This window comes from Amblyomma maculatum, chromosome 11, assembly GCF_055883805.1.
Source record: "Amblyomma maculatum isolate TAMU_Amacu chromosome 11, ASM5588380v1, whole genome shotgun sequence".
NCBI classification, from domain to species: domain Eukaryota; kingdom Metazoa; phylum Arthropoda; class Arachnida; order Ixodida; family Ixodidae; genus Amblyomma; species Amblyomma maculatum.
The window spans coordinates 93488353-93515267 of NC_139354.1; the positions used below are offsets into that span (position 1 = coordinate 93488353).

At 44.1% G+C, this 26915-nt stretch overlaps 1 protein-coding gene and 1 pseudogene across 1 annotated transcript in view; one reads left to right on the forward strand and one right to left on the reverse strand.

Moving 5' to 3' along the window:
* Positions 1 to 1084: 1084 nt before the first annotated feature.
* The window catches only part of LOC146174407 (neprilysin-like), a 195351-nt gene continuing 169520 nt past the window's right edge, over positions 1085 to 26915 (forward strand). The window contains exons 1-3 of the mRNA XM_084585389.1: positions 1085 to 1136; positions 2098 to 2199; positions 12634 to 12836. Of these exons, the coding sequence (XP_084441515.1) occupies positions 1085 to 1136; positions 2098 to 2199; positions 12634 to 12836 (357 nt within the window). The remainder of the gene's footprint in view (positions 1137 to 2097; positions 2200 to 12633; positions 12837 to 26915) is intronic.
* LOC146174408 (uncharacterized) lies at positions 7459 to 8344 on the reverse strand (annotated as a pseudogene).

Consider the following 26915-nt stretch of genomic DNA (forward strand, 5'->3'; position numbering starts at 1 on the left):
AACCTTCTAGAAACAACTCCCGTTGACTGAACTGCGCCGCTGTGGTTCAGTAATTAGAACGATCGACTCCTGTCTTCAAAGAGCAGCGATCGAATACCGGTGTCTTCTCTTATGAAGCAATCGAGGGCGTATGGGCTGTGCGATATAAAGACGCGTTAAAGAAACAAGGGTGGTCGAAACTTCCTAAAATCTACTACGGCGTCTCTCATAGCCTGAGTTGCTTTCGGACGTAAAACCCTATACATGCAAGCAAGCCTGTCGAATTGGTTTGCTGATTTCGTTGGAAGACAACAGGTGTAAATGTTCGATTGGCTTGAATTCACGTCATAAAATAACGGCGAAGACTAATTCGGTTATGCAAAATATTGCAAATATTTTACCTTCCTTTTATTTTTCATCAAATCCTCGTTTTCCTACTCGGAAATTTATTTGCGACGATGAGAATTAAGATCGAAATAAAATTGTAGCGGAATACAGGGCAATGCACGAACTCTACTGTAACAATTAAAGAGGAGTTCTTAAAATAACGAATACGTAGCGGTTTACTTTAAACAGCAAAATATATTACTTTTCTCTAAATCGCCAACCGAAGAACCGAGAAAAAGAGCATATATATATATATATATATATATATATATATATATATATATATATATATATATATGCACGTACACATGATGAATTTCATTTTTATTGTATTTATGCTCTTGATTTAAACGAAATATAAAATACGTGAGGGACCTGTAACTAAGAAACTAACTACCAGAACAATAACATTTGTTCTTATTATAAATATCGTGCCGTTTGTTGCAAACGCCTATGTTAAATATTTTTATTTCCAGACCCTCATAAAATGTATCCACAAAGTTTTACATCAGGTGCTGTTCGCATAGAACGGACCTGCAGTGACGAAGACTTCCTGAATGCCGTCTTTAGGCTCCAGAAATGAAATGTTTAATATATTTTGGCTTGTGCATACAGCTCCTTTAGCAAGGACATTTTTGTCGAACATAAACAAATCTAGCTTATGAAGCTTTCCAAGCTATTCAGTTTTAGTGTTTGTTCAGAGATTTCTTCTCAAAGAATGGCGAGATTAAATGTTTCCCCCTTCCACGAAAAAGAGCTCTGTGACGAAGGTAGATAATTTAAAACTCCAAGCATAAACAAGAAAAGGAAGATAAATCTCTGCTGCATAATAACCTGGTTAAAATATAGAATATGGCAGTGGCTTTTACTGCTATGGTTGTAGTCTTCTGAATGAGTACCAACTGAAAATGAGTGAGGAAGTGAGGACAAGCATAAGAGCAGAAGGCAGTGTATATATATGTTTACCAAAATGCAATCGCCGTCACCTGTCTTTCCGAATAAAGTTAGATTTATTTTACCATCTCTTCGGATAGCACCTCTTGGTGCAGTGAACATCTTTACCGTCCCGAAAACTTCAAAATTGAAGCAAATATCCTAATATCCTGAGGCAAAGTTTCCCGCTTCGGCTAGTAAGGGTCTTCTTTTGCTATATGAATCTTAAAGTACAAATACAAAACTACGCGTATGTACGCTCTCCCTTCTTGAGTTTTACTGTTTGGCTAGTTTAAGGTTTTGCATATTTCTAAATCGCCTTATAGGCTGCAGGAATCAATTCGGTTCTTTGCTAGTTAGCAAACTAAAATCATGCGTCATTATTTCAATTGAGGTATTGTGTTATAAACCCGAGTTGAGATTGAAACAATAATAGCTCATAGTGCTTTTATAGAATTAGTGTCTATGGTATATTATTTCTATAAATATCTTCGTAAACCTCAGCATACGCAAACAGAATAAGCGTCGAGGATTTTCCACACTCTGATATATTTTTCAAAAACAAACTGGTGTAATTGTTATTAGCTTTAATCGTACTGTTTACACAATTCATCTTCCTATCGCAAATATGGCTGCTGCATTGGTTTTGTTAAGATTGTATGCATTTCGTGAGAGATGTCACCATGTAAAGAATTTTCATCTGAGTCGCAACGGAAGTTCAGAGCAGAACGATTTGGGTTCATGTTCATGACTGTAGCATTTATTCCGGCTTTAATTTTTTTTTACCTCTTTTCAAAGGAATTCTAGAAGAAAAGCCTCAAGAACGTACAAGCATACCAGATGGTGATGGAAAAGACCTGAAAGCGCAAGCCAAAGAAATCTATCAGTTGTGTTTACAAGGTAGGTGAGAGGTCGTGCGACATAAGGCAGGTTTTCATTTTACGGCTGCAATTAACTTCTCCTTACGCATCGCAATTTACCTTCCCCTTATTCCGTACCTCGAAATAAATCTTGAATAAATCATACGTACAGTGACAAAGCCCGAGGCAATTAGACCGGTGCTGGTGCTTTCGGTTCTTTATATCAATATATATCTGAATGTTTGTTTTGTTTTAGCTTCTTGAATCAGCTACCTCTATGACGGGTTTTTTTACTGAAAGAGATTGAATGATTGCTTTACGTGCGTAGGCTCCTGAGGAGAAGGCCTATCAAGAAAGAGGAGCAAACAATAGCCTGTTCCTCTTTGAATATATTTAAATGTCACATACGGGAATGTAAACGCCCCGAATTACGGTAGGCAGAAGAAGTAGGCTGAAAAGCACGTTCTGATAACGTTCAGGTTGCGGAGAAACGTGCTCAAAGTAAGTCGACGAAGTCTTTTTAGAAACAGAAGTAAAGAAAATTGTTACGTAGGCTATTTCTTAGGCACGAAACCTTGAAATTCACCGTTCTCTCAGGAGGCTGAGCCTTTGCTCATACGCCGAGTCATGCCTTTTAAGTTATTTTACATTTGCCGTTGTAATAGGTTACGTAATTTTAGTCTATTGTGCTTCGGCGTGCTGGGTCTGGATGGAGTTTGAAGTTATTTTATGACTCGATAAAAGTGCAGACTGGCTCCTAATGTGCACGTGTTGCACCAGAGCAGTGGCTGCAACTGAAGCACTATGTAGCAGTGTCTGAAGTGCATATATATCTCTTGCTTTCACTCTCAACAAATTGGCAGCGTATATTGAGCCGTCGAGTTGGTGATACCTGCTGCCCATGCCAAAACAGCCATGGAAGGCATTTACAAGATTTTCTGTGCTACGGAGCTGACTGACCAAGAGATGCGGATTCACGTAAGCAGTAATTATTTTAGGTGTCGCATCCTCGAATTCCGACGTGTTAGATAGAGCGCAAGGCCGGTAAACTACAAGTTCTTCAAAATGAGCAATCTTGCTTTCGCAGTCAAAGGCTGAGGTTCCAGGTTAAATTTGATAACTGGAATTTCGGTTCACCCGTTGGCAGGCTCCCCCCGCCGTGGTGGAGTAGGGGATAAGGCGCTCGAATGCTGTGCCAAAAGATGCGAGATTGAATCCAGTTTTCGGCGGCAACTTTTCGATGGAGACGAAAGTAAGGCGCCCGTGTGCTGTGCGATGTGAGTGCACAATAAAGAACCCTAGGTAGTCGAAATTTTCTGAGTTTTCCACTACGGCGTCTCTCATAGCCTGAGTTGCTGTGGACGCTAAACTCCATAAACTAATCAACAAACCATTGGCAGGTTCAGCGAGGCGTCGGCCTAGACTAACTCGTTGACAGCAAAACAGCGCACAACAACGGAACAAGACGCATGCGCTGAACATGTACGGCATACAGCATTGATGACGAAGGAAATGAGAGTTTGGAATTCTAAAGTGAAACATTGCAAGAGCCCGAGGTGAATGCAGCCAGGACCCGAGATTAAACAAGTTATCTGTCTGCTTGTGGAAAAAAGCGCGGAACAAAACAGGGAAACGCTGACCATGCATGCCAGAAAGCATTGGCAATGAGGAAAAAGAATTAAATGTCTTGTAAGTCGGTCGCCTCTACACGTTTCACTGTCGACTTCCAAACTCTCATATTGCTCATCATCAACGGTTTTTGCTGTGCACACTCACTGACTATTTCTTGTCCCTTTGATTCGCGCTGTGTTTCCATAAAACCAACTTGCCCAAGCTGCAGTTCTGGCAAACTCTCTCTCTGTTTCTTCGGGCTTTTTACCGACTTTCTGGTTCTTCGGGCTCTTTAACAACAACTGTATCTGGTTCACAGGAAAGGAAAGACGCAGTATCTGTCTTAAGTTCAGTGAATACCTGAACCTCACGCTAAGGATAAGGAGGAAGGTAAGAATGAGTTTGGAAAGAGAGAAAAGGGAGTGTAGAGGTTGGCTGTATATTTATTTTGACCACCTCGTTATCTTTATTTAGCTTTTACTAATATCGCAGAGCACAGAAACGCCTTTCCTTTTTTGCCAATATCGAAATGCAGCCGCCGGCGGTCGGGATCGAACTGTGGTACTCCAGAGCAGTAGTCGGGAATCTTAGCCGTTGCGCCAACACGGCGGAGCTCCTTTCAGTGCTTTAATCTTGACTCCACAACTCTCCTTTCCCTCATCGTCAAAGCTGTCTGCCGTGCACAGTCAGCACTTGTTTCTTGTCCAGTTGTTCTCTACTGTTTTGCCAGAGATAGATACCCAATTTTCACAACTGCTGCAGTGACAGCATGTTGACTTCAGCGATGCCATATGTGCTGGTGCTGTTATCAAACTTCACTGTGATGAACTTTATCTCTCGCGGAAGAATCCTAATGTAGTCATCACAATCGTGCAACGTTGCTCTGCGGAGCTCTAAGTCGCTTTCGATGACTTGCTCGACGGTGAAAGGTTCCATGAGCTGCCGAAAGTCGATAACTTCACCATACTCGTGAAAAGAATCCATATCGATAATTAGATCTTTAGAGCACTCTTATAAGGCGGCTAAGGTGTGAATGAAAGTATATATACACGAATTTGTGTTCGTCAAGTACGGAGGGTGATGGGCGTAATCACATGGCCACTGGCGGCGCCCTTCATTGATCCAGAACGAAGTGTCAGGGCCTTCTGGAGTGTAGCAGCTAGTAGCATCTAGATACAGTTGTGCGGTAAAGTTAAATCTGCTGGCGGGTACAGGAATTTCTGCACAAACCATGCGTCCTAAAACATCGATGAGGTCTTGGGATGGATCGTCCCCACTATGGCCTCCGCGTCAAGTCGTCCGGTGAAAGCTGTAAATCTGAGCAGTTAGCGGCACCGTCATATTCGCAAGTCGCGGTGTATAGGTTTCCTGGTAATTGCCTCTGAAGTTTGCAGAGGACTGTCTGGGCAAAACGAACCACCTCAGGGGTGATGATCGCCACTGCCATTGCTGCCAAATGCGGTCTTTCATCATAGCAGAGTAGGCGCGCATCCGGTGCCAATCCTCTCAAACCTGTAATCAGGTGTGGTAATCGAAAAGATGGCTGGGCTCCACGCAGACAGCCGGTTCTGCGCGCCCTACGAGTGCGCTTGGCTGATCGCCGCACGTCATTCCACCTGCGGCTAGACAGGGCGCAGGCATCGGTGTGAAGATCTGCCAATGGGTAGAAAAGCGGTCGACGCGGGAAAGGTGAGGGTAGCAGGACCTATAAGACACGATGTATTGGTCTTGTACTCGCGCTGGATGTGTCCCCACCCCTCGTCTGATTTCATCCCGGATAAAAGCCCCAGTAGAATGAATTTGAATGCGCTGCATCGAAACAAAGGTTTTGCAGTTCTTCGAGGAAAATGCTTCGCAAAATTCTTGCACCTCGTTCCCTGTGACTGGCACGGACGCGCAGTAGTGTGTGTTTGCTACAGTTGTCAGACGGCCGTATAGTCCACTTCGCTTCTGCAGTGAACGTTCCATACATGTGGTTTCCTTAACGAAAGCGGCGACGATTGTTGCATGTTCGCGAAAGAGGCCAGTAAACCGCTGCTCTTTTCTCCCACACATGAGGTGTCGGATCATCGCTGCCTCCACTTTGCAGGGTCGGCCCGATTGAAGAGTCATCGCATGTCTTCTAAAAACATAGCCACGCACTCCTTTCACTGTTTTGACTGAGAGAAAACTCAAATCTCTACAGTTGTTTCACTCGCTCGAGCTTAATTTTGCGTGCAATGCACGACGCAAAGGTACTCAGCTTGAAAAAGATGCCTGGAGGTTCACATACCACGTCTTTGCCGTCTTGCAGAGCGAAGTACACGGTCATCAATCTCTGCTCGCCGTGCCATTCACTGAGCGCGGGCAATCAGTTGTAACTTGCCAACCAGTATGCAACATCCTTAAACGGTCACCATGAAACAATGGCGGGGCTCGAGGCGCAAGTAAATCGAACGGATATGCGTTGCCAGAGTGCTGACCTGTTCGGATGACCTGAGTAATTATTATGCCTCGTACTGGTGTAGTCAGTGGCTCAAACTCGAGTTGCAAGCCTCGGATATGAGCACTCCATTTGTTAATGGTGTGGCGTGTTTGGGGCTGATGAGTGGTGTCGCTGATGTCAGCATGTTATGGGAACATGGGACACCAATTAGCAAGTCCATCAGACATCACCAACAAATGTGGCAAGAAGCAACTAGCTGAACTTCGTGATCGATTATCCAAGAGATGAAGACGCCACGCGATCATGTCACAAGATAAGGGTAGCTCACAAGTTTTTGTAAAAAGAATGAAAGCTATGTGGCAATATAAATAATTTGATTTCATCAAAGTTGCAAATGCGTTTCCAAGGTATGTCCAACATCCAAACAACGGGGTTTTAGAGGATGAATGTTATGAGATAGAATGGACTAAAACATAATCGCTAATACATTATACAAATACCCTTATGCAGGTCTCCGCAGGAATCAGTTTATATTGACCTTTGAGACGATCTAGTGCGTAAATGTCATTTTAAAAGGTATTGCGCTGAAAGAGCGAACACAGGAAGTTATTGTGTTCGCCTTTAAGCACACTGTACTTTTTAAGGGGATATGCGGCTCGGAAAAACATTTTCTTTACTTTTTGTCACAGCTAAATGAAACTTTATTAATTTGAAGAGTTCGAGCTCCTCTTTTCAAATTTGCTTTTAGTTCTTTGATGGCTCATTCGGTTCTTTGTTTACATACCACACAACTGTAAAACAATGCATGTTTGTGCACACTTATGTAACAACAGGGAGCCCAACAGAATACCGAAAAATAGCTCATATTGCTCCAAATGAATAGTCGAATTCAATAAAGCAAAAAATATAGTGTTCCATTAGTGATGTTTTTTCTAGAAAAAAATTTAAATGTGAAGTATCACTTTTACCACTCCCAACAAATAAACGTTTAAAATTATCTCATTGAATAAGTTTGATAAAAGGTCTGAAAGTTGTTTTTTTTTAATTAAGCACATTCCAAGGCATAAGCATGCAAAGTTTCATTGTGATTGGACAATGTAAAGTGGTCAAATGTTAGTGCACAACTCCGAAAATGGGACAACTTGAGGAACAGAGAAAAACGAATTTGAAAGTTAAAAACAAGTTCACTAAAACACTGCTCAGTATATACTGATGACATTTACATAGAATGTCAGGTAGAGGGTCTCAAAGATATATACAAAGTTAGAAGGCACCAGCCCCATAGGTTACCCCCTCACAATCCCTGCGAGCATACTCCTTCATACGGGCCTTCTTCGTTGCACTGCGGCGATGGGCCCTAGCCTCCGCAGTTGTCTTTGAGGACATACTTGAGATGCGCCTCCTGTCAGCCTCCTTGCTTAGAGAAAGCAGTTCCTTTAATGGTAGGATGCCAAGCTCCTGTAGCACCTCCTCGAAACCTGTGTGCCCTTTGTTGAACCAAAGGACGGCGATTGCTGTCGCTGTCTCAACTACAGTTCGTGTTGCAAACTTTGTCTTGGGCCACAGCAGCCATATCTTACTATTGAGTGAATTCTGCTGCGTTTTGTGTTTGTCCTTTAACACAGCGCTGGAGCAGCTTCTCGTCTGTCAATGTTTTGTAGACTGGCAGCACAGCCTTGCATTGTGAAACGCTCGGGATGGGAGTGTGCACTGGTGCTGGCTGACCCAAAGCTATTGCGCGCTTATGCTCGCACCAAGACATCTCTCCGTCTGGACAAAATTTGTGGCAGCTGGCACCATCCCTTGAGCAGGAATGAAAGTATGATGCCCAGACAGCACAATACATATCCCTTACATTCCCTTTGTTACTGGTGATTGCCACTTGAAAATAGCCTTGCAGCTTGTGGATTGTACGATCATTCAGCTTCTCTCCTCTTGGAAAATTCATCTTCTGCAGTGCAGTGCCCAGTCTCTTTGCAACATGGTTTTTGCAATCTTCCTTTTGCACAGGAATGCTGCCATAGATACCCAGCTCCGCTACGGTAGCATAGGCTTTGCTGTCCCCCTCAGACAGGAAAGTTGTGAACTGGAGGGGTGTGTCATACAGGACTTTCCTCTTCCAGATTCTTAGGGCAGCCTCGGTCTCCATTGCGTGTGCCGAGCTGGTTGTGTTTTTCTCACACACAGGTGTGTGAACGGCATTCCAAATTTCTTCGTTATCCTCCAGTGCCTTGTGCCTACTATAGCTTAGGAAGTAGTTGGAGAGGACTTCATAGTCTAAGCACAGCCCTGTCAGAAGTGAGATGGCTGTACCCACACCATTGTGGCGTCTGTGGCCTCTCGTCTGCCACGTTCCGTCGAACATGACTGCGACATTCGTGCATCCTGCCTCACCTGCAGTCAGCTGCCTGGCTTGTGTAAGGTTTTCAGCGGCAGCTTTTGTCGCCGCAGCGCGCACTTTTTTTCTGACAGCAATAAAAGCCTTATGATGCATTGGCTTTACAATGCCCATAATCGCGCAAAACCGTAAAAGCTGTTCATGTCCAATGCCGATCGCGCGCGCTGCGACCACCGACTTTACGTTCAAGGCGAAGGTTTCCCTTGCACTGCCACGGGCGCACGTGTCATCACTGTTGCACGATCGAGATGCACGGCTTGCATTCTACGCCGAATAAACGACGGTTGTTGCACACGCGTCATTTCTGCAGTACAGTTCCAAAAATGATGCCAGTTCTTTCCTTTTCCCGGCCGATTCTCTGACCCAGAGATCGCATCGTTCGTAAGCCGGGCACGCCGCGCCGCTGACGAGGTCGTTTATCATGCCGATCTCGCACACAACTGTGCTTCCGCGCTCGTCTGCGTACTTGTTATCGTCGTAAAACATCTTTATCTTCCTCTCAGATGCACTGACAAAGTCATCGACGCTCCGGATAAAGCTTGCGGCATCTAAATCGGGTGCGGCCCCGTTGCCGCAGTTAGGCCTCGCGGCAGACGCTCTCCGCTTGCGCTTGGGTCGTCTTCCTTTGTATTGATGCCTCGTCAGGAACTTACGTGAGCGAAAATCACGTTTTTCGCTTGTATCCATGGCGTAGCAAGAATAAAAACCCGGACAGTAGCGTTGGTGCGCGTCTCGCGTGACAGCAGATCGAAGAAAGAGCGTCTGCGTTCGCCAGCGCGGTGGAAGGCTCGTGGCCAATGGCGGCGCTCCAATAGTCCAATACCACGTGATTTATTGGGCCAGTCGCAGCGGTCGACTTTGGCGGGAAAGAACCTTTTCTTTTCATCATTTTGATCAGGAATGCGCCGCTGCCGATGAGGCTTCTGGGAGAAGGAGGTTGAGCCTACTCCCACGCGAAAATTCAAAAGTGGGCGACGCCGTTGTGCAAAATTTCGCATGCCCGAAATGTGGTCAAATCTGCAGCTTCACGAGGCACCGCGAGTGTTTTATTTGCATTTTTTACTAACTTCCCGTTGATCCTCGGCTTTGATTTTTTATACATAAAAGGAGAGGCTTTGAAGAATACAAAACGCGAGAAAACACAAAATCGACTTTTTCGAAAAAAATTGCGGTTTTTTCACCCTCATCTTTGTTTCACCCTGATTTTCATCTCTGATTTTCACCCGAAAATCATAACCCCTTCCTGTGCACGTTGAATTTTCGCCTGATGGCGTGTTTTGTTCTACCTCTGAGAAAATCGAGCGTAGTATAATGATTTTTAAAAAAGAAGGCTGCGTTGACTCTACTGTAGGATTATTTCGCATGTAGTGTGTAGGTGATTCATGCTACTGTACAGAAAATATTCAAATTTTTCGTTCCTTCCTTATGCTAAGGATCTTCCAATGCTCGAGTACCCTCAATGTTATTAGCCACTGCGTATTAAAGCCGGCTACCTTTTCTCAATTCAATACATTTCAAATCGTACTTATTTGAAACTCTCTACCATGGCTTCCCACACTGCATGGTCTTCTTCAGAATGCTAGATTTCGTTATATTTTCTGTTCTCTGAATCCCACGAGCTGTTTTACGTTTAATATCATTTGAAAAACTTCATTTCATATCTGCTTTCATCACTTGCAGTTATCCAGTCTGTCTTTCTCCACTGAAATGGAATGCAGCTTATTTGGCTTATGAAAGACTCATGATGAAATCAATCCTGTCCCTGTCAGTGCCCTCCTCCGTAAAGTGACTGTGTTTATTAGAGGAAAATATAAAGAATCAGCATTTATTGACTACCTCTAGGTTAACTTTGTGTCCATATTATCAGTTCACTACACGCCATCCGAAAATCAAGACTGCTTTGAAAAGATATCCCCTTGCGGTACCTGCACATTAAATAACCAAGCACGTAGCCATCTCCCAGAGTCAATCACATCCACGTTCTCTACTGTACCAGGATCTATAAGTATAAATAACTATATGAAAGTTCAGCCGCATCTGCTAGTTGCTTTAAGACTTCGGTTGTTTCTTACTTTGATGGAAAATGCATTGCAGTAGTCAAAAATAATTTTCGGGTGCGCACTGCAACCATCTTCTCTGGCTGCAATTCCTGGAACCTAACCGAGTCTTGCTCAGTATATCGACACCTGTATTGCATTCTCTACAGTGTGATTTTCACGCATAACGGATATACAACATCTTGGATTCTCCCCACCATCTTCTCGCTCGTCAAGAATGTGCAGGTCTAAAGGACTATTGAACAGAACAACGTTAATCTACTTACTCTACATAAGGCTGTAGCCTTTATTCATGTTGCTACATAAAGTCTGATCCAAGAAGAATTCTTCTGCTTGTCCTACTCAGTGTTAAACTTTAGAGGCGTAGTAAACAAACCTTGGACATTGTATATGCTTCATCCGCCGTACCCCTTGGTAAGCTACTGACTTGAAATCATCGGTATCTAGTTCGTTACGAGTACTGATAGGCTGCGCTTATCATACAAATCTATACAGATAATCATGAGTTCAATGCTTGAACGTCTAGTTTCAAGTTATGTCTATGACAACCACTGCATAAAATATCTGCCAACAGCTGTGGTCAATTGCTCCGCAGAAAATGGCAAAACTCTATGGAAATTTAGCCTATTAAATGTTAGATTGAGGCTAGATGCTAGATTGGAGTAGCCAGGGGCCTATCTAATGCGATGCTTTGTCAGGTGTTGTAAACAGCATGAATACGTACCTTAGGCCACGACATTGGTTGTAAACTGAGACGTGCTTATTGGTAATATTGTTACGTACAAAGAAGAAGACAAATGCGTGGCCAGGAGAGCTCACAGCAGGGCCACCTTCATTCATTAAAACAATCTCATTGTCAATGCGCATCTCTCTGTTCTCTTTTGCAATGTTCATCGCCTTGCCGCCCCATAATAATTTGGTTCGAGGAACAGCGCAGTTCATCATTCTTCATCTTAGCCCGGAGCTTCGGCGCCCGGCATGTGCTACGGCTGTCTAAAGCGGGTACTTGAGACGCTCGCTAGACGCAACGAAGATGGATAAACGCAACCAAATGATCCTACTCACACGAGACGCCACCAACACTTCAAGGCACGACGAGAGGCCCGGTCGAATAGACTACCCCACCTACAGCAGTGCCGACCGAAGACCTCAACGACCCGAGACACTGCCTCACCATGAAGACATCACCTCTGCCCATGCCATGCGTTGCATGCCGGGGTGTCGACCATATGGGATGTTTGCGACCTGTGACCCGATTGCATCATGGCTAGGCCTCATCAGGGAAACATTGTGGCGGCAGGCCCTTTCTCGTCTTTTACTTTCACCCACCGAGTAACGCCAATTGTCATGCCATGTGAGCCACCGTCATCGATATTCTTCCTCGTCCATGATCGGGACGATCAGTCGGTGGCCCCGGGTGATGTTACGGATTAAGAAGCAGGCAGTTTGCTCGCGGCAGGCCCATCGTCTTTCATTAAATCTGTCTCATATTCATCGGACATCTATTTTCTTTTTCTATGTTCAACGTCTTGAAACCCGGTAACAATAAAATGTTTTCACTATGTCAGAAGACGTAATAGCGGGACTGAAAATTCAGTCTTACTAAATAAATATAATAGATGCATAATTCCGAATGTCCACAATTTTCATCTAATTTAAGAAGATGGTACGAAAGCAGGCATGACAGCTGGTGTATCCTGTTATCTCTTAAATACAAAAGCTGGCTCCCTGAAATACAAACCTCTCTCAGATTTTGCACAAAGCGTTTACATGATTGGTGTATAAAATTCAAGCTGATATTAAGTGGGGGATTGGTTTCAATTTTCTTCAATTGCAACGGAGATGTACCGCTTACGAATCAATACAAGGTTACAAGATAAACTCAGCTTTGCTTGTTTTGTGCTTCCCTTTTGCAAGGGGTTAAAGAGTAAATACTTTAGTACTTTCTGAATGATTATGTTGCCTTTTGTGTTGCATTTGCAGATGCTGGCAAAAAGCAAGAGAAACAAGAAAAAAAGAAATTAAAAGACGAGCTCCTCAACATGCTGAAATCATTCGGAATTGACATGTGGCCTGTTTCTGAAGTTCAGAAGACCTATTCTGACGTGCTCACGGGAACAGGTCTGCGGCCGCTCACTACCTTGATGGTTGTGCCTGAACTAAAAACCGGAAAGTATCTTTTAAAGGTAAGCGCAACACGAGGTTGATTGCAACGGGATATTCTTTTACTGTAAGAAAGAATGCAAGAAACAAGAAAAGTATTGTACAGGTGCATCCTCAAATCATTTTGATATATGATGCCCACATATCCTGCAATCCTAGCTATATCGGCACATGTCCCTGATCCTTTTGTCTCTTATCCGTGGTCTATTTGGTTGTAAATACAGCTGTGAAGATTTGAGGGCCACGCCATTTAGAGAACGGGTCCACGAGCTGTGGTCGGGCCCGATTAGTAAGAAGTCCACAGTTCTTATAAAACGACTGGTTTATTTTATATCAACGAAGGTCACTGTGAAGCAATACAGTTGTGGACACCGCCGCAATGCAAAGCCCGAGATTAAGGTTCACTGTAGAGCAATACGTTTAGTACAAACAAGTGGGTCAGTGCTTTTACACGGAAAGGCAAACTACGGCTGTGTGCGAATAGTGCGATGGCACAATGCGAAAAAGATCCGAACACTACAAAAACAATGCTTCTCGCGTGAACGTAACTCAACCAAAATACTGATCGCATGAGGCACCATTTCCCTCTTTTGTTTTGTGACCTTTGTTATTTTTAGCTTTATAAATGAATTTTACAATATCTATATTGCAAAAGGAGGTTTTGTGGGAGTGATTGCGCAATTTTCAGGAATGTAGAAAATGATTGCATTGTTAGCAGGTTCCAATAAGGAAAATTCATGTTTGGGGCACTAAGTGGGGCATATCCTTAAACCGCGCTAAATGTGAACATGTGCCATTCACCTGTAAAGCTTTCCTGTGAGATCAGTCTTTAATATGGATTGACTTCTGCTTTAAAAGGCGCAACAATACAAATATTTGGGGTCTCTGTTTCAGAGATTTCACATGGAACCGAAATGTCTAATACTTAACCTGAAGTCATCGCCTAAGCTAAACCTCATTATATGTAACTTTTATAGAAAGTAAACTGATCTGCATAACAAATGTTCATCCGGTACTGGAGTGCGCTTGCGCGGTAGGGGCCATCAAAGCTCTAATCTTATAAAAGAGGTTAAACGCATCCAAAGCCATGCTACAAGATTTGTTTCTGGCAATTATAACCTCCGTAGCAGTATGAATGGTAAAGAGAACATTGGCTGGAAAACACTAGCGCACCAGCAGTTAGCTTTAAAGCTATAACATTTTCCCGAATTTACTTTGGTCTCCAAGAATAAATAAGAACCTGTGCACTTTCTCTTCAAACTTATTCTCTAAACAATGCCGTCACTAGGTGAAAGTTCATGAAATGTGCTGTCGAACTGATGTCTAATGTATTTAATTTTTTCCGCATTCTTCCCCACACTACAATACACTTCGCAAGAGCATTGGTGAATGTGAAACATGTTCAGTGTTTCAGTTATTTTTGTCGCATAGTCTGCCGTAGATGCATATCATCCCGTTTACTTCATTTCTTTTGGCTGGCGCTGCGCTTCACGGTGGCGCTTCATGCCATAGTGTACACTTTCCATTTAAATGTTGTGAATTTCACCCTGTGGTGCCATGAAAACCGTTTGCCGTCGAGATGACGTTTTGTTGCATGTTCATTTAAGACATATTGTTCTCCCATTCTCCCCGCCCCCTGCAATAATGCCCTTAAGTAACCGTGGGTATTCGTACAAGCATTATAAATAAATCCTGTTAGGGCTACACTCTGCAATTCATTTACATTAGGATGTCTCGTGCTGCACAGCAAAATCCGACAGTGTCTAAGGGACGCTTCCATCAGAATCTCTCACCGGATTTTCTATTTCGCCCCTTTTTCAAGCCTAAGAGCAACAGAGCACACTTCACGCTCTCCGATAAACTGCACACACACAGCTCACAGTGCACAAGCGCACAAGAAAACCCGCTCGCACAGTTTAAAAGGCAAAACGAGTCGCAGGAGCCCCATACCGCCCATGTTGAAGATGGGACGCCTCCCGAGGAGTCAAAAAAACATTCGAAGGCCTCCGCCGATCCGTGGTAGCTGTAATGCAATGTGGGTCGTCTATGCGGTTATTGGATTTTCATTGTGCGTTTGGAGATAGGCCACATTGATTGGCATGTTTTCTGCGCCATGCCTATGAAAAATTTGCTAAACAACCGTGGCAAGTGCTTTTTTACCACGTAACCCTATTGCAAAAACCAGCGTCTTCCATTGCGAAACCAATACGATTTTTGCTCTAGTTTCACACTGGTCTGCTGGGGACTCTGGAGATCTACGATATTCACTCGAGCAGTGAGGGGAAGACACTGGTTGCGCTGGTACGATGGGAGTAAAACGCTGGGATTAGCTTTTCGACGCTGGGTGGGAAGTTGGTATCTGCAATGCACTGGAAAAAGCACTGTATGTGCGCTGGGGCCGCACTGGTCCCAGTATCCCTTTGAAAATACTCGGAAATACGAAAACTGGGAGGCGAGAAATAGTAAGCATATGAAAAATATGGTTCAAGTAAGCGCTTTTTGCTACAAATTCGAAGCACACCTGTAAAAAAACAAAGGAAGTATCTTTTTTTCTAGAGTTTCCATGTTTCTGTAGGTTGTTTCGAGCGTTTCGAGCGAGACCACGATCGCCGCGCCTCTAATATCTCATCACACACCGATGATGAGCGTAAAACTAAAACTAGAATTGAATAATGTGGGTTATCATGCATATAAACTTCGAAGCGTATCTTGAGGGCACTCTTATACAATGATTACTGCCAAAATGTTGAATGCGGGCTCAATCACAGGCTCCAAACGAGGCCTATGCATTAGTTAGCGCAGCCTGCACCGCGGCCCAGTATAAACAGCAGAATGAAAAAATAAAAAGAGAAAGAGAGCAGTGTACCGAGCGATGGCCCCACGAAAGAAAAAAACAACATACAGCGCTTTTAATGCGTAATATTTTGCGTGTTTCTCAAGCTTTTAAGCTTCTTCTTGCTCTGCGTGTAAATCAAATTAGCCCTCGGTCATCGCAATGCTTCCCGAAATCTTTACATACAAATAAGATTTAGTTACCAGCAAAATGGTGTCGTCGCTGCGGCGCTTAACGGTATTGAATCTTGGTCGCCCTTTTTTCCCTGAAGGTTTCTGGTACAGCTCCGTGTTCAGCGAAAAGTACGCCCACGGTACCAGAGCAGCACTGTAGAGCCGTGCTGGTGAATTTGCTAGCGGTCAACTTCACATGTTAAAACTATTCTAGCGCACAAAATAGTGCACATAGGCATCCAGAACAATAGTTTCAAATCGTGAGAGCATACAGCAAGCTCTAATGGTCAAGAATTGTAATTGTGAGAGAGGCAGCAGTGGCCTGCACGCCTCGAAGCATGATGTCCCAACCTTATAAACGTGGTCATGACATAACACGCAGAAATGTTTCAAACTGCCCAGTTCTCGGCGTGACTGAGGGCTAAAGATATGGCGGGCTCGTAAGCAGCCAGGTAACTTTAGGCATGGAAAGTGGAGTTCTTTCTTTTTTTACGGAAGGTTTCTCATGCAATGAAGGAAATAAATCCCAGCGTGGCTGAATGGTTAGCGTAGATACCTACGGAGTAGGAGGTACCTAGTTCGAAGCGCGCCAGTCCTGCAGTTTTTTTCTTGTAGTTTTGATGTTTTTTGCTTTTTTTTGCTTTTTTTATGTACTTGAGGTGCTTCGTTACTTTCTAGGTTTTTACATTTTATCCGATGCCTTTTTTCTACGGGCAACCAGTGCAACTATGGTGAGCGTTCCAGTATGCAGTATGCCACGTCCTAGTACGTCCAGTCCACAGCGCCATACTGGGCCCATAATCATGTATGGCGCTGGGGCGGTGGGACCCAGCGGACCTGGGTTTTACAGTAAGGAAGGGCCAATCCTTTGTGCAGGTAGAGAGTGAGCAAACCCTCTTCCTTCATAACCTAGTAGATGCGTGAGACAGAACAGTTTTTCAACGACCGTGGTCTCCAAGCGGCGCCGTGCTGTCTTATAATAATTACAGTGTTCTAGGTGGGCGAAGTCCATGTTCTCCCTGGCCTTCTTGAGGATCTTACCCAAGCACAAGGAAATATCCTCGGTGAACCTAGAATAACATGGGGCATGGGATTCAGAGACATTCGTAAGTCACGATCATTGGGAAACCTTAGCTTACGACCACAGAGAACAGCAGCCGGTATAAAGCATTTCACTACTTTACCGTACACCTTCAAGCGAAGGCCATCTCATGAAAGCGGAATCGTAATTACTGCTGTGCTACAGAAGGCCACAAGAAAAGTTTTCAGGTTGACTCTGTCTGTGGTATTGGACTGAGGGCAGCTGGGCATTGCTTTCTGTGCTGCACGCCAAAAGCTATGCCAGTGCCAATAAACATCCCGCCCGTGAAATGCTCATCATTTCCGGAGATAAACATCGCTAGGAAGATGAAGTATGTGAACCTTTCGGGCAGGCTATCTCAGATAAGGTTAGAGGCTTGATTGAGCCTGTGATATATTTCTGGACATTTCTAAATGTAATCAGCGGCTACTAACAATTAACGATTGGCTTTCACCTTTCTGGGATAGCGACACATTACATTGCAGGAAATAAATTTGTTGGTATTGGCTCTCATCCCGCTGTTCAAGCCGGGTGGTTTCTTTTAGCTGTTCTCTTCGGTGTGGCAGATATGACAAGAGCATACAAGGAATCCTTATTTATGCGAAGCCACCACACGACACGGCATATTTTGTAATGACGTTTTGTTGTCTTTGTGGCGTACGAGGTGTGTGTCATGGAAGTTTGTTAGGAAGGGCTAATGCTCTTAGATATACCAACACAAAATTGGTATTCTCCTCTGTGCCGGCCGCAGGCATATATAGCAAAAATAGGCCAATGGCTGTTACAAACTCCCAGTCGTACTTACTGGCCGGTTATCTGCTGGCCTTGCTCGGACAATGACGCATTTGGCTACACTGGCGATCAGTGCGCTGAGCATCCAGGAGCTGCTTACGAAGCACCGATGGGCCCCAGGTGTCTGCAGGAGTTGCTTCAGCAAGAGCTGTTGGTGCCGGCTTGAGGGCGTCTCCTATTTTGTTGAAGGTGCCCTTCCGATACTCCACACTGCATTGATTTTTGTGGAGAGCGAAAGCCTCGAGGGCTAAGCAATTTGCAGGATTTTGCAACATTGATAACCATGATAGCAGCTTTTAAAAGGTTTGAATAGTCAATTCGGCTCAATAAAATACATATCAAATCTATTTACTGGAAGCGTGATCGCTAGGCACTCTTCTTTGTGACTATAATTTCGCTTCGGTCCCTGAGGGCACGACTAGCAAGCGCCAATGGGGCCTTGATGCTCCTGAAGCAATGTCACATCTATACAGTGCTCTTTCGTTTGTTTGCACAGTCACTGATTGGTTACATCCGAGAGCTGTATGAGTTTAGTTTCGGCGATGGCTGCAAACAACGCTTGAAAGGATTCCTGTTTAGTTTTTTGCCAGACCAATGGCCACATTTCCAGAAGAGCTGATGAACTGGGCAGGCTAGGCCAGCGCAGTTTTGGGATGAAGTGACAGTAGAATCCCACCGTTCGCAAAACTCACTGGAGACTCCTTAGTTTGTATGTGATGGGAACTTGAGTTTGTCGTGTGTTTCTGTTGTGGGCAAACCCCACCAGGGAAGTTTATTCTGTTTGCGGCCAACCGTACCTTGCTCGTCATTCGCTGAAAGACATTACTTAGATACCTCATATGCTCTTGGATAATTTCCGAGAATAATGATGCATCATCCTTGTATGTAAAAGAGTAGTTTAGTTTAACAACCTCCGAGCAATCACAATACCTATTACCGCTGAATGGCCGCAGGTGAATTACACAAATTAACGTGAAGTCCTACAAACTCAAGCAATTGTCGCTGGCAGCTAAGGGCGATTTTCTAAATGTCACTGGAGTGAATAGCAATTGGCAGGATCCTTGTTATCGTTGAAAGTAGCCAAAAACTGCTGATCAAATGCATACATGACTTATTCGACTGATAAAAGGGAGTAGAAGTATCGAAATGTCGCAGCTTTCATTTACCGATATTGACCGCACAACCATGCTGTGCTGTCTTTGTTAGGCGCGTGAACAGGCAACTCCGGAGTTTGTTGAGTACGTCGCCTCTCGTGACCACCATTTGATCAAGAGCAATCTGATTGTACGCGAACAGATGGTGTCAATCTTGCTTGTCAGCTTTTTTATTTTCCCACAGGCCCCTATTAATATTGTTGCGAAAATCCCTAGTATTGTAGCGACTCTGCTTACTTCGGCTGATGGCCTCCTGAAAGACTTAATAATAGTTACAGCATCATTTTTTGTAGCGCTTACCAAAGGGCTATATATGGCAATCAACTTATTTTCATTCACGTGGTCCTTATCCTTTGAAAGCATAAGAGCCTTCTCACAGCGGACCATCCTTTTGCCTACAATAGGAACGTACTAACCACAAAGTTGGTTGCCAGATGCCCAGGGAGGAGAAAAGTCCTACAACAATCACGGTCAATCAATCTTGCATAGGGAAATAAAGTGGATATGCAACAATTATTTAGAGAACGCCATATAGGAAAAAACGTATTTCCGACTACTCAGCGTCTTAGTCGATTATCGCTGCGTTTCTCCACAAATTCGCACGGCCACCCCGAAAAAATAACGCCTGTTAGTCCTCGTATTGGGACATATGTTGGGTGGGTTCAGGTGCCTTTTTAGAATAATTTTATCTTTATTTGACGAGCTGTTCATGGTGGCATGTACAAAATGGCTCAAGCGTGCACCTCTATATGGTTGGTGTTGATACATGTTGAGCTAGTGTTTACGCAAAACGCTTTCGCAATGTACCTGCTTCCCGCAGCACCACCCTGGCACCAGGAAACAGTAGTAATCAATATTGTTCCTCTGTCCAGTGTTGCGTGCAGTAACCTTTAACAGCCATGGGAGACTCATCGCAGCTATATCGCTTGTAATTGTTCCCGGTAGTTCCAGTAGGTTTGTGCGGTCCCCCCTTTGTAGATGCATGAGTGAAGTTCAATTTCAGTTCAGTCGTTCAGTCGTCTCCGACTGTTCGTGACCCTATGGACCATGTCACGCCACGCTTTCCGGTCTCTCACTATCTTCCTAACATCACATAACTTCACCTGCAATGCCTCGAGGATGCCTTCTAACCATCGCGCTCGCTGCCTACCCCTTCACCGCTCACCCTCAACCTTTCCTAACATCAAATCTTTCTCCAGCGACTCCTCTCTTCTTATCAGATAACCAATGTAGCTGAGCTTTAACTTTAGAATTTGACCCTCCAATGAGCAGTCAAGGTTTATGGTCGACAATATCGACTGATTTGATCTTCTGGCAGTCCAAGGAACTTTCAAGAGTCTTCGCCAGCACCACATCAAACGCGTCAATTCTTCGGCGGTCAGCCTTTTTCACAGTCCAACTCTCGCATCCATACATCACAACTGGAAAGGCCCTAGCACGAGTTATAGGGATCTTGGTTGGCAGACTAATATCTCTGCTCTTTACTAGGCGGTCAAGGCTAACCATTGCTCTCTTTCCCAGAAGCAGGCGTCTCCTAATTTCATGGCTGCAGTCTCCTTCCGGGGTAATCTTGAAGTCCAAGAAGAGAAAATCTGTTACAGCTTCCGCTTCTTGTCCCTTGATGCTCCAGGACTTGATAGGGCAAGACGCCATGATCTTTGTCTTTTTAATGTTCAGTTTAAGCCCAAACGTCTCACTCTCTTCTTGTACGCGCATCAGAAGTCTCTTTAGTTCCACTTCACTTTCTGCCATTAAACTGGTATTATCCGCATATCTAAGGTTGTTGATACGTTTTCAAGCAATCTTCACTCCAGCTGAAGACTCGTCCAGACCGGCCTTCCTCATGATGCACTCTGCTTATAGGTTAAATAGGCAGAGCGACAATATGCAGCCTTGCCTCACTCCTTTCTCAATCGGAAACCAACCAGTAAGACCATGCCCAGTTCTAACTGTGGCCTCTTGCCCTTCATACAGGTTCCTGAGGAGACAGATGAGGTGAATTAGAACTCCCATCTCTTGGAGAGCGTGCCACAATCTGCTGTGATCTACGCAGTCAAACGCTTTCGCATAATCAGTAAAGCAGAAGTAGATAGGTTTCTGGAACTCACTTGCTTTTTCCATGATCCAGCGAAGGTTGGCAATTTCGTCTCTAGTTCCTCTGCCCTTGCGAAACCCAGCTTGCACGTCCGGAAGCTCCCGATCCACATACTGCTGCAGCCTGCCTTGGAGGATTTTCAACATTACCTTGCTAGCATGCGAAATAAGCGCGATCGTGCGGTAGTTGGAACAATATTTGGCGCTGCCTTTCTTTGGAATGGGAATGTAAACTGACCTCCTCCAATCCTGTGGTCACTGCAGGGTTGTCCAAATCTTCTGACATAATGTATGCAGAATATTAACAGCATCATGGTTGAGGTTTTGAAGCAACTCAGCTGGAATGCCATCAATTCCGCTAGCTTTGTTCTTAGCAAGGCTGGCTAAGGCCCATTCAACTTCACTCTTCAGGATGCCCGGCTCGAGATCAGTAATCACAACCGTCTTATGTTGGGTTTGCACATTCGGGTCCTTCTTGTACAGTTCTTCTGTGTATTCCTGCCACCTCTTCTTTATCTCTGAGGCTTCAGTGAGGTCTTTGCCTCGTTTGTCCTTTATCACGCCCAGCTTAGCTTCCTTTGATATCTTTGATTGGCTTATACAGAGCTCTTGTGTTCCTTAATTGGCGGTTGTCCTCAACTGCTTGGCACTGTATATTCAGGAAGGCATTCTTATCTCTCCTTGCTATTTTCTGAAAATCCGCATTGAGAACCTTGTATCATTCTTTTTCCTCCATAACTTTTGCCATCCTCCTTTCCTAGGCTATTTGCAAAGCCTTTACCGGATAAAAATTACAATGCCATACCAGAGATTTGTAGCGGTATAAGGCGTTTGCTAACAACGTTCCGGCGATGTATTTAGGTCTGGTAGCCAAATGCTTACGGGCCAGAATCCAAGCCAATCCAAAGCGCCGTGAAAATGGATCTCGCCTCTTTCAATAGATGCAAAGTTACCTCCAATGCCTTCCAAAGCATCCTATGGATAGAGGGCCGCGAGAACATTTTGGATTTAAGAACAACAATTTTGAAAACGTGGATTGTATTACTGCTCTTCACATAAGTTTGTGCTGTAACACAAATGAGATTGTATGCATACAAACACTGGTTTAAGATATACTAACTGCAATTTTACACAAATCAAAATATTCATTGTTTTGTTTCGATGTATATTTGTTGAATTAAAGCACGCTTTCCGTTCAATCCCTTCGGTTGAACATAGCACAACGGCATTTTGATGAGGTCACTAATTAAAATTATGTAGAAAAAAGTTACCGACGATTACGTTACTTCCTAATGCGAAATTTGAGCGCAGCATATAAGCTGTTTCATCTTTTCGATAGATTGAGGCAAAGAAATCGAGCAACACATGTATGCGCTATCACAGATTTTTTTTTTTTCACACGTATTCCTTTAACAAAGACTCCACTAACAGTTCTTGACAGTCATGAAGGAAGCTTTGTGGTCGGAGAAATAGACTGATATATGTTCGACTTGGTACACCAATGCTTGATTTTCAAAGACGAGATCTATACAAGTGCCTCGCGAGGTTGTCATAGCCGTGGGACGCGTTACGAGCGAGAGGAACTGGATACGAAGAGGCGTCCGTGGGCTGTGCGATGTCAGCGCACGTTAAAGATCCCCAGGTGGTCGAAATTACTCCGTAGCCCTCCACTACGACTCCTCTTTCTCTCTTTCCACTTTCACTCTCGCCTTCCTTCCTTTCCTTACGGCTTGGTTGCGGTGTCCACAGAAAACAAGTGAGACAGTTACCGCGCCTTTCCCTTCCTATAAAGAATAAATCAGTTTTTCTACGCGGTCATGCCCCGCCGGGGTGGTACAGTGGTAAGACGCCCGACTACTGTCCGGAATACCCGGGTTCGAACCCGACCTCGGCGGCTGCGTTTCGATGGAGGCGAAACGAAGAGGCGCCCGTGTGCTGTGCGATGTCAGCGCACGTTAAAGATCCCCAAGTGGTCGAAATTACTCCGTAGCCCTCCACTACGGCTCCTCTCTGTCTTTACACTTTAACTCCCACCTTCCTCCCTTCCCTTACGGCGCGGTTCAGGTGTCCACAAACTCGTGTGACAGATACTGCGCCTTTCCCTTGCTGTGAACCAGTTATTATTATTATCTACGAGGTCACGTTGTCTTGACTCGCTAGCGGCGGCAGCGGCATCAGACAGTCGCTGCTAGCGCTTCCTCCGGCGACCCCTCTGCCCCCCCAAACCCCTTCCTTTCCTTGTGTTCTCCGGCTGCTCCGCGCTTCCTGCGAGGCTTCGGTTGCCAAGCGCCGGCTCGAACTGGGGGGATGAAAGTGGGGAGGCGCTGGTTACGAGGCCGACGCCGACGCCGACGCGAAACCCAGGAACGAGCGCCAAAGAGCTGCGCTCTAAAAATTATATCTAATTCTCTAAAGCGCAGAACAACCAGGTATCCAAAAATTAGATAGTGCGACCACGATGCAAGAATAATTCCTAACGCCTGCTTTTAAATTATATGTAAATAAGACACAGCTAGCCCATGCAAATTTTAGCGGAGGATGTTATTGCGCACCTTGCCACTCTTCCTACTAACAGCAATGTATGTCTGTTCACAGGCTTTCGAGTTTGATCTGCACAGTTTTATGTTTGGCTGATTGTAGAAATTTATGAATTTAAGTGCACAAAGAGAGTATAACAGGAGCCTTACTTTTGCATCGCTACAAGTTATTATTGTGCCTGTTTTTCTTCTAAATTGTGAATGTGGATTTACCTCACAATTGGAGAATCATTGGTCTATAGCGACTGTTAAGTAATTTTATTCGCATGTAAGGCAATATTACGTGAAGTACATGAATATTGGTTTTGTTCTTTTATGAAACGATCACGTCGAAATATAGCAAAGTGGTCGATTTGTGCCATTGTTTAAAACTTTTGATTTATTAAGCGCTTCAGCTTGCAAGGATTATCTGTCTTGCAGTCTATAGCTAGGAATGGTAAAGAAATAATATAGGTGGGTTGCAATATATTGTCAAAGAATAGCGACATGTATTCAAAGGAGGCCTCTATAATATGGAAACTTTTTAGGTGGCCAGAATTAAATGCAACATAACGACAGTGCACAATAAGATATAAAAATTGCGCAACATGGTTTTGTAGTTTAACGCACTAAGCAACTCAGGTTATGAGAAACGCCAGAATGTAATTATTCAAAAATTGGGACTCTGTGTTTTGCAAAAATGGTGCTCTGAATTTTCTCTACCTAAAAAGGCTGGCACCGTGAATGGGGATTAAAACTGCATCCCTTTTGTTACGAAATCTTGAAACGTGTCATTAATATAATATATATGATACAAATATGTACAGCGTATATTAATATTGTAAAGATAAAAATTAACGACGCAAATTTCTTGCTTTCTGCATTTAATTTTCTAATTCAATGTTGTCCACCCAACTGGTTGGCGCTGGGTGTTTTGGAAAAGTGGACCTTTATATATGCCTAATAGCTGAACCCTGGCTCGATGATCGATATTGTTTGCTAATCTAAAAGACTAGAACCAGCGTGCCACCACCTGCTCATTTTTTGATATTTTTGAATCACCAAATCAATTACTGTGCGCTGTCTCTAATAATTTGCTAATACATCATGACTTTAATTATGCTGTGCAAACTTTCGACTGCCCTCAGATATCTATCATATTTGAACTATTTTACAAACTTTGAACTACGCCTTGGTTTAGGTGGTTAGTGCTAATGTCGAAGTACTGCAACTCAAGTATGAATAGCCAAATCGATGCACAAGTGTATATAATACGCCGTTCGCTGGCATGGACTGCTTGATTCTATTCAGGTACTTCAAGAATAGGACAAGTATTAGGGTCTTTTGTTTCTGTTTAGCGCAAGGTTATTGAGAGGATTATTTCTTATAATTCTAATAGATGTAACTAATGTTTACTTGCGTGTGTTAGGAACGTGAATGAAATAACGTGCTTGAGCAGGCTCTGTTAATGACAGACACTGTATCGCCACTAATAAAAAGAATTCTCATTTTCTTGAGTCAAATCGCAGATTGGAGGGGCTTGTTGCAGGGCTAGTTGACTCTGAAATATGAAATATGATAATGAAATATAGTCACGTAGTAACGGCTCATCAACAGCCACCGCATCATCAGACACCACCTTCAAAAGACCACAGTGCAGAGAGTGGCAGCAAATTAGGAAGGGCCATCGCCTCGATGTCAGCACCTCGGCTTCTGTGCCTCGAGGAGGCAAGCGGTCGCGCACAGTGCAGAGCGAAGACAAATAATACGCCGTTTCACTGGCTACCGGGTAAAATAAGCATCATCCTGCTGCTGGAAGAGTGTACTTGAGAGAAATATGGCACGAAAGGCAGTCGCTGGATACGCGCACACACACACCTACATATAGGAAGGTTAACGCATTAGATCATATTAGATTTTAAGGCGGAGCACATGGACTACCTCAGGCAGTTCGGAATGCCGAGACTCTTGAAAGCCAGCTGAGATGACATCATAATTTAAGTTATCAACTTGTCTTAGGACCCCGTACGGTCCGAATGACTGGCAGAGGAGTTGCTCACTGATGCCTCATTACTGTATGGGAAACCAGAACCACACATGGTCTCATGTTGCTTACCAAGCACCATAGTGTCGGAGGTTGTAGCGTTGGATATATCGGCGTTGTTGGTTCGGAATTGGCAGACTGTTCAGCTGACGGGTCTCTTCGGCCAGGCGTAGAAAGAGTGAACATCATCGTGCTGGTTGTCATCGTCCGGATGTTTCAACATGGAGTCAAGCATTGTGGTCAGCTCGCGGCCGTCGACCAGGCGGAAAGGATACATGTTCGTTGTTTGATGGATCGCCGGAATAAATGCGAAAGTGACAAACGGTAGCACTCAATACTCAGTTTTGTGCTCAACGTCGATGCACAGTGGAACACGTTAGGGTTGTTTTGTTCAGCCATTCGGTCGAGCCTTTCGCTTGAGGAATGTATGGCATCTTCTCCCTGTGTTCAATAAGGCTGTGAAGCACAATCTGCAGCAACAATTCACCTGTGAATGCGGCGCATCTATCATTGACAAGAATTTCGTGTGCATCATGGCTCAAAACCAATTGATGGATCGAAAACTTTGCAACCTCTCGGGCAGTACCATTGGGCAGAGCGGAGGCCTCCGCTGATCTTGTAAGATAATCCGTCGCAGCAATGACCTAGTGGTTTCCCGAATGTGAAAGGGGAAATGGTCCCAACATATCCATGCCAATCTGCTGGAAGGGCCTCGATAGCGTGTCTATTGGCTTCAAGCGTCCAGTGGCTTTGGTCGGCTGCACCTCGCGATGCTGAAAGCTACGATACATTCTGACATAGCTTAGAACGTCTGCTTTAAGACGAGACCAATATAATTACCAGCGCAATGATACTTCAGTCATACCCAACACACAACCACGGCTCTGTCACGGGAAAACATAATTAGGATTATCACATTCACCTTTTCGATATGCAATGCCTCTACGAAAAGCCGAAAGTGTGTAAAAGTTTTTTCCTAGGGTCTTTGTTTTCTCAAATAGCTCCCGGCACGTGCTCACTCACGAAGTACCTTGATGCACAAAGTTTGTAGATTTGTTATTTTCTATACTTTTCCGTAGTGATAGAGCTGTTGGCCAACAACACATTTCCCATAATATTGACATGCTGTATAGAACTTTTGTCGAGCAGGTGATATAACAGATTTCAGGTCTGTTCTTTTGCAAACACTTGGACCCATCGTCGTTGGTGAATGCTATGGCTGCCAGTTGAAAGGCTTCTTTCAAACATTTTATTCCGGCTAAAACATAGAATCATGATATACATTTCAGGACAAACGTCAGACTAAATCGTGGCAATGCAATGTCACCCACTTTATTGAATAATAGGATTACAAACCTGCCGATTAGTGATCCGTTATTTGGTCAAAACTGAGCAGATGTTGTTACGTCTACAGA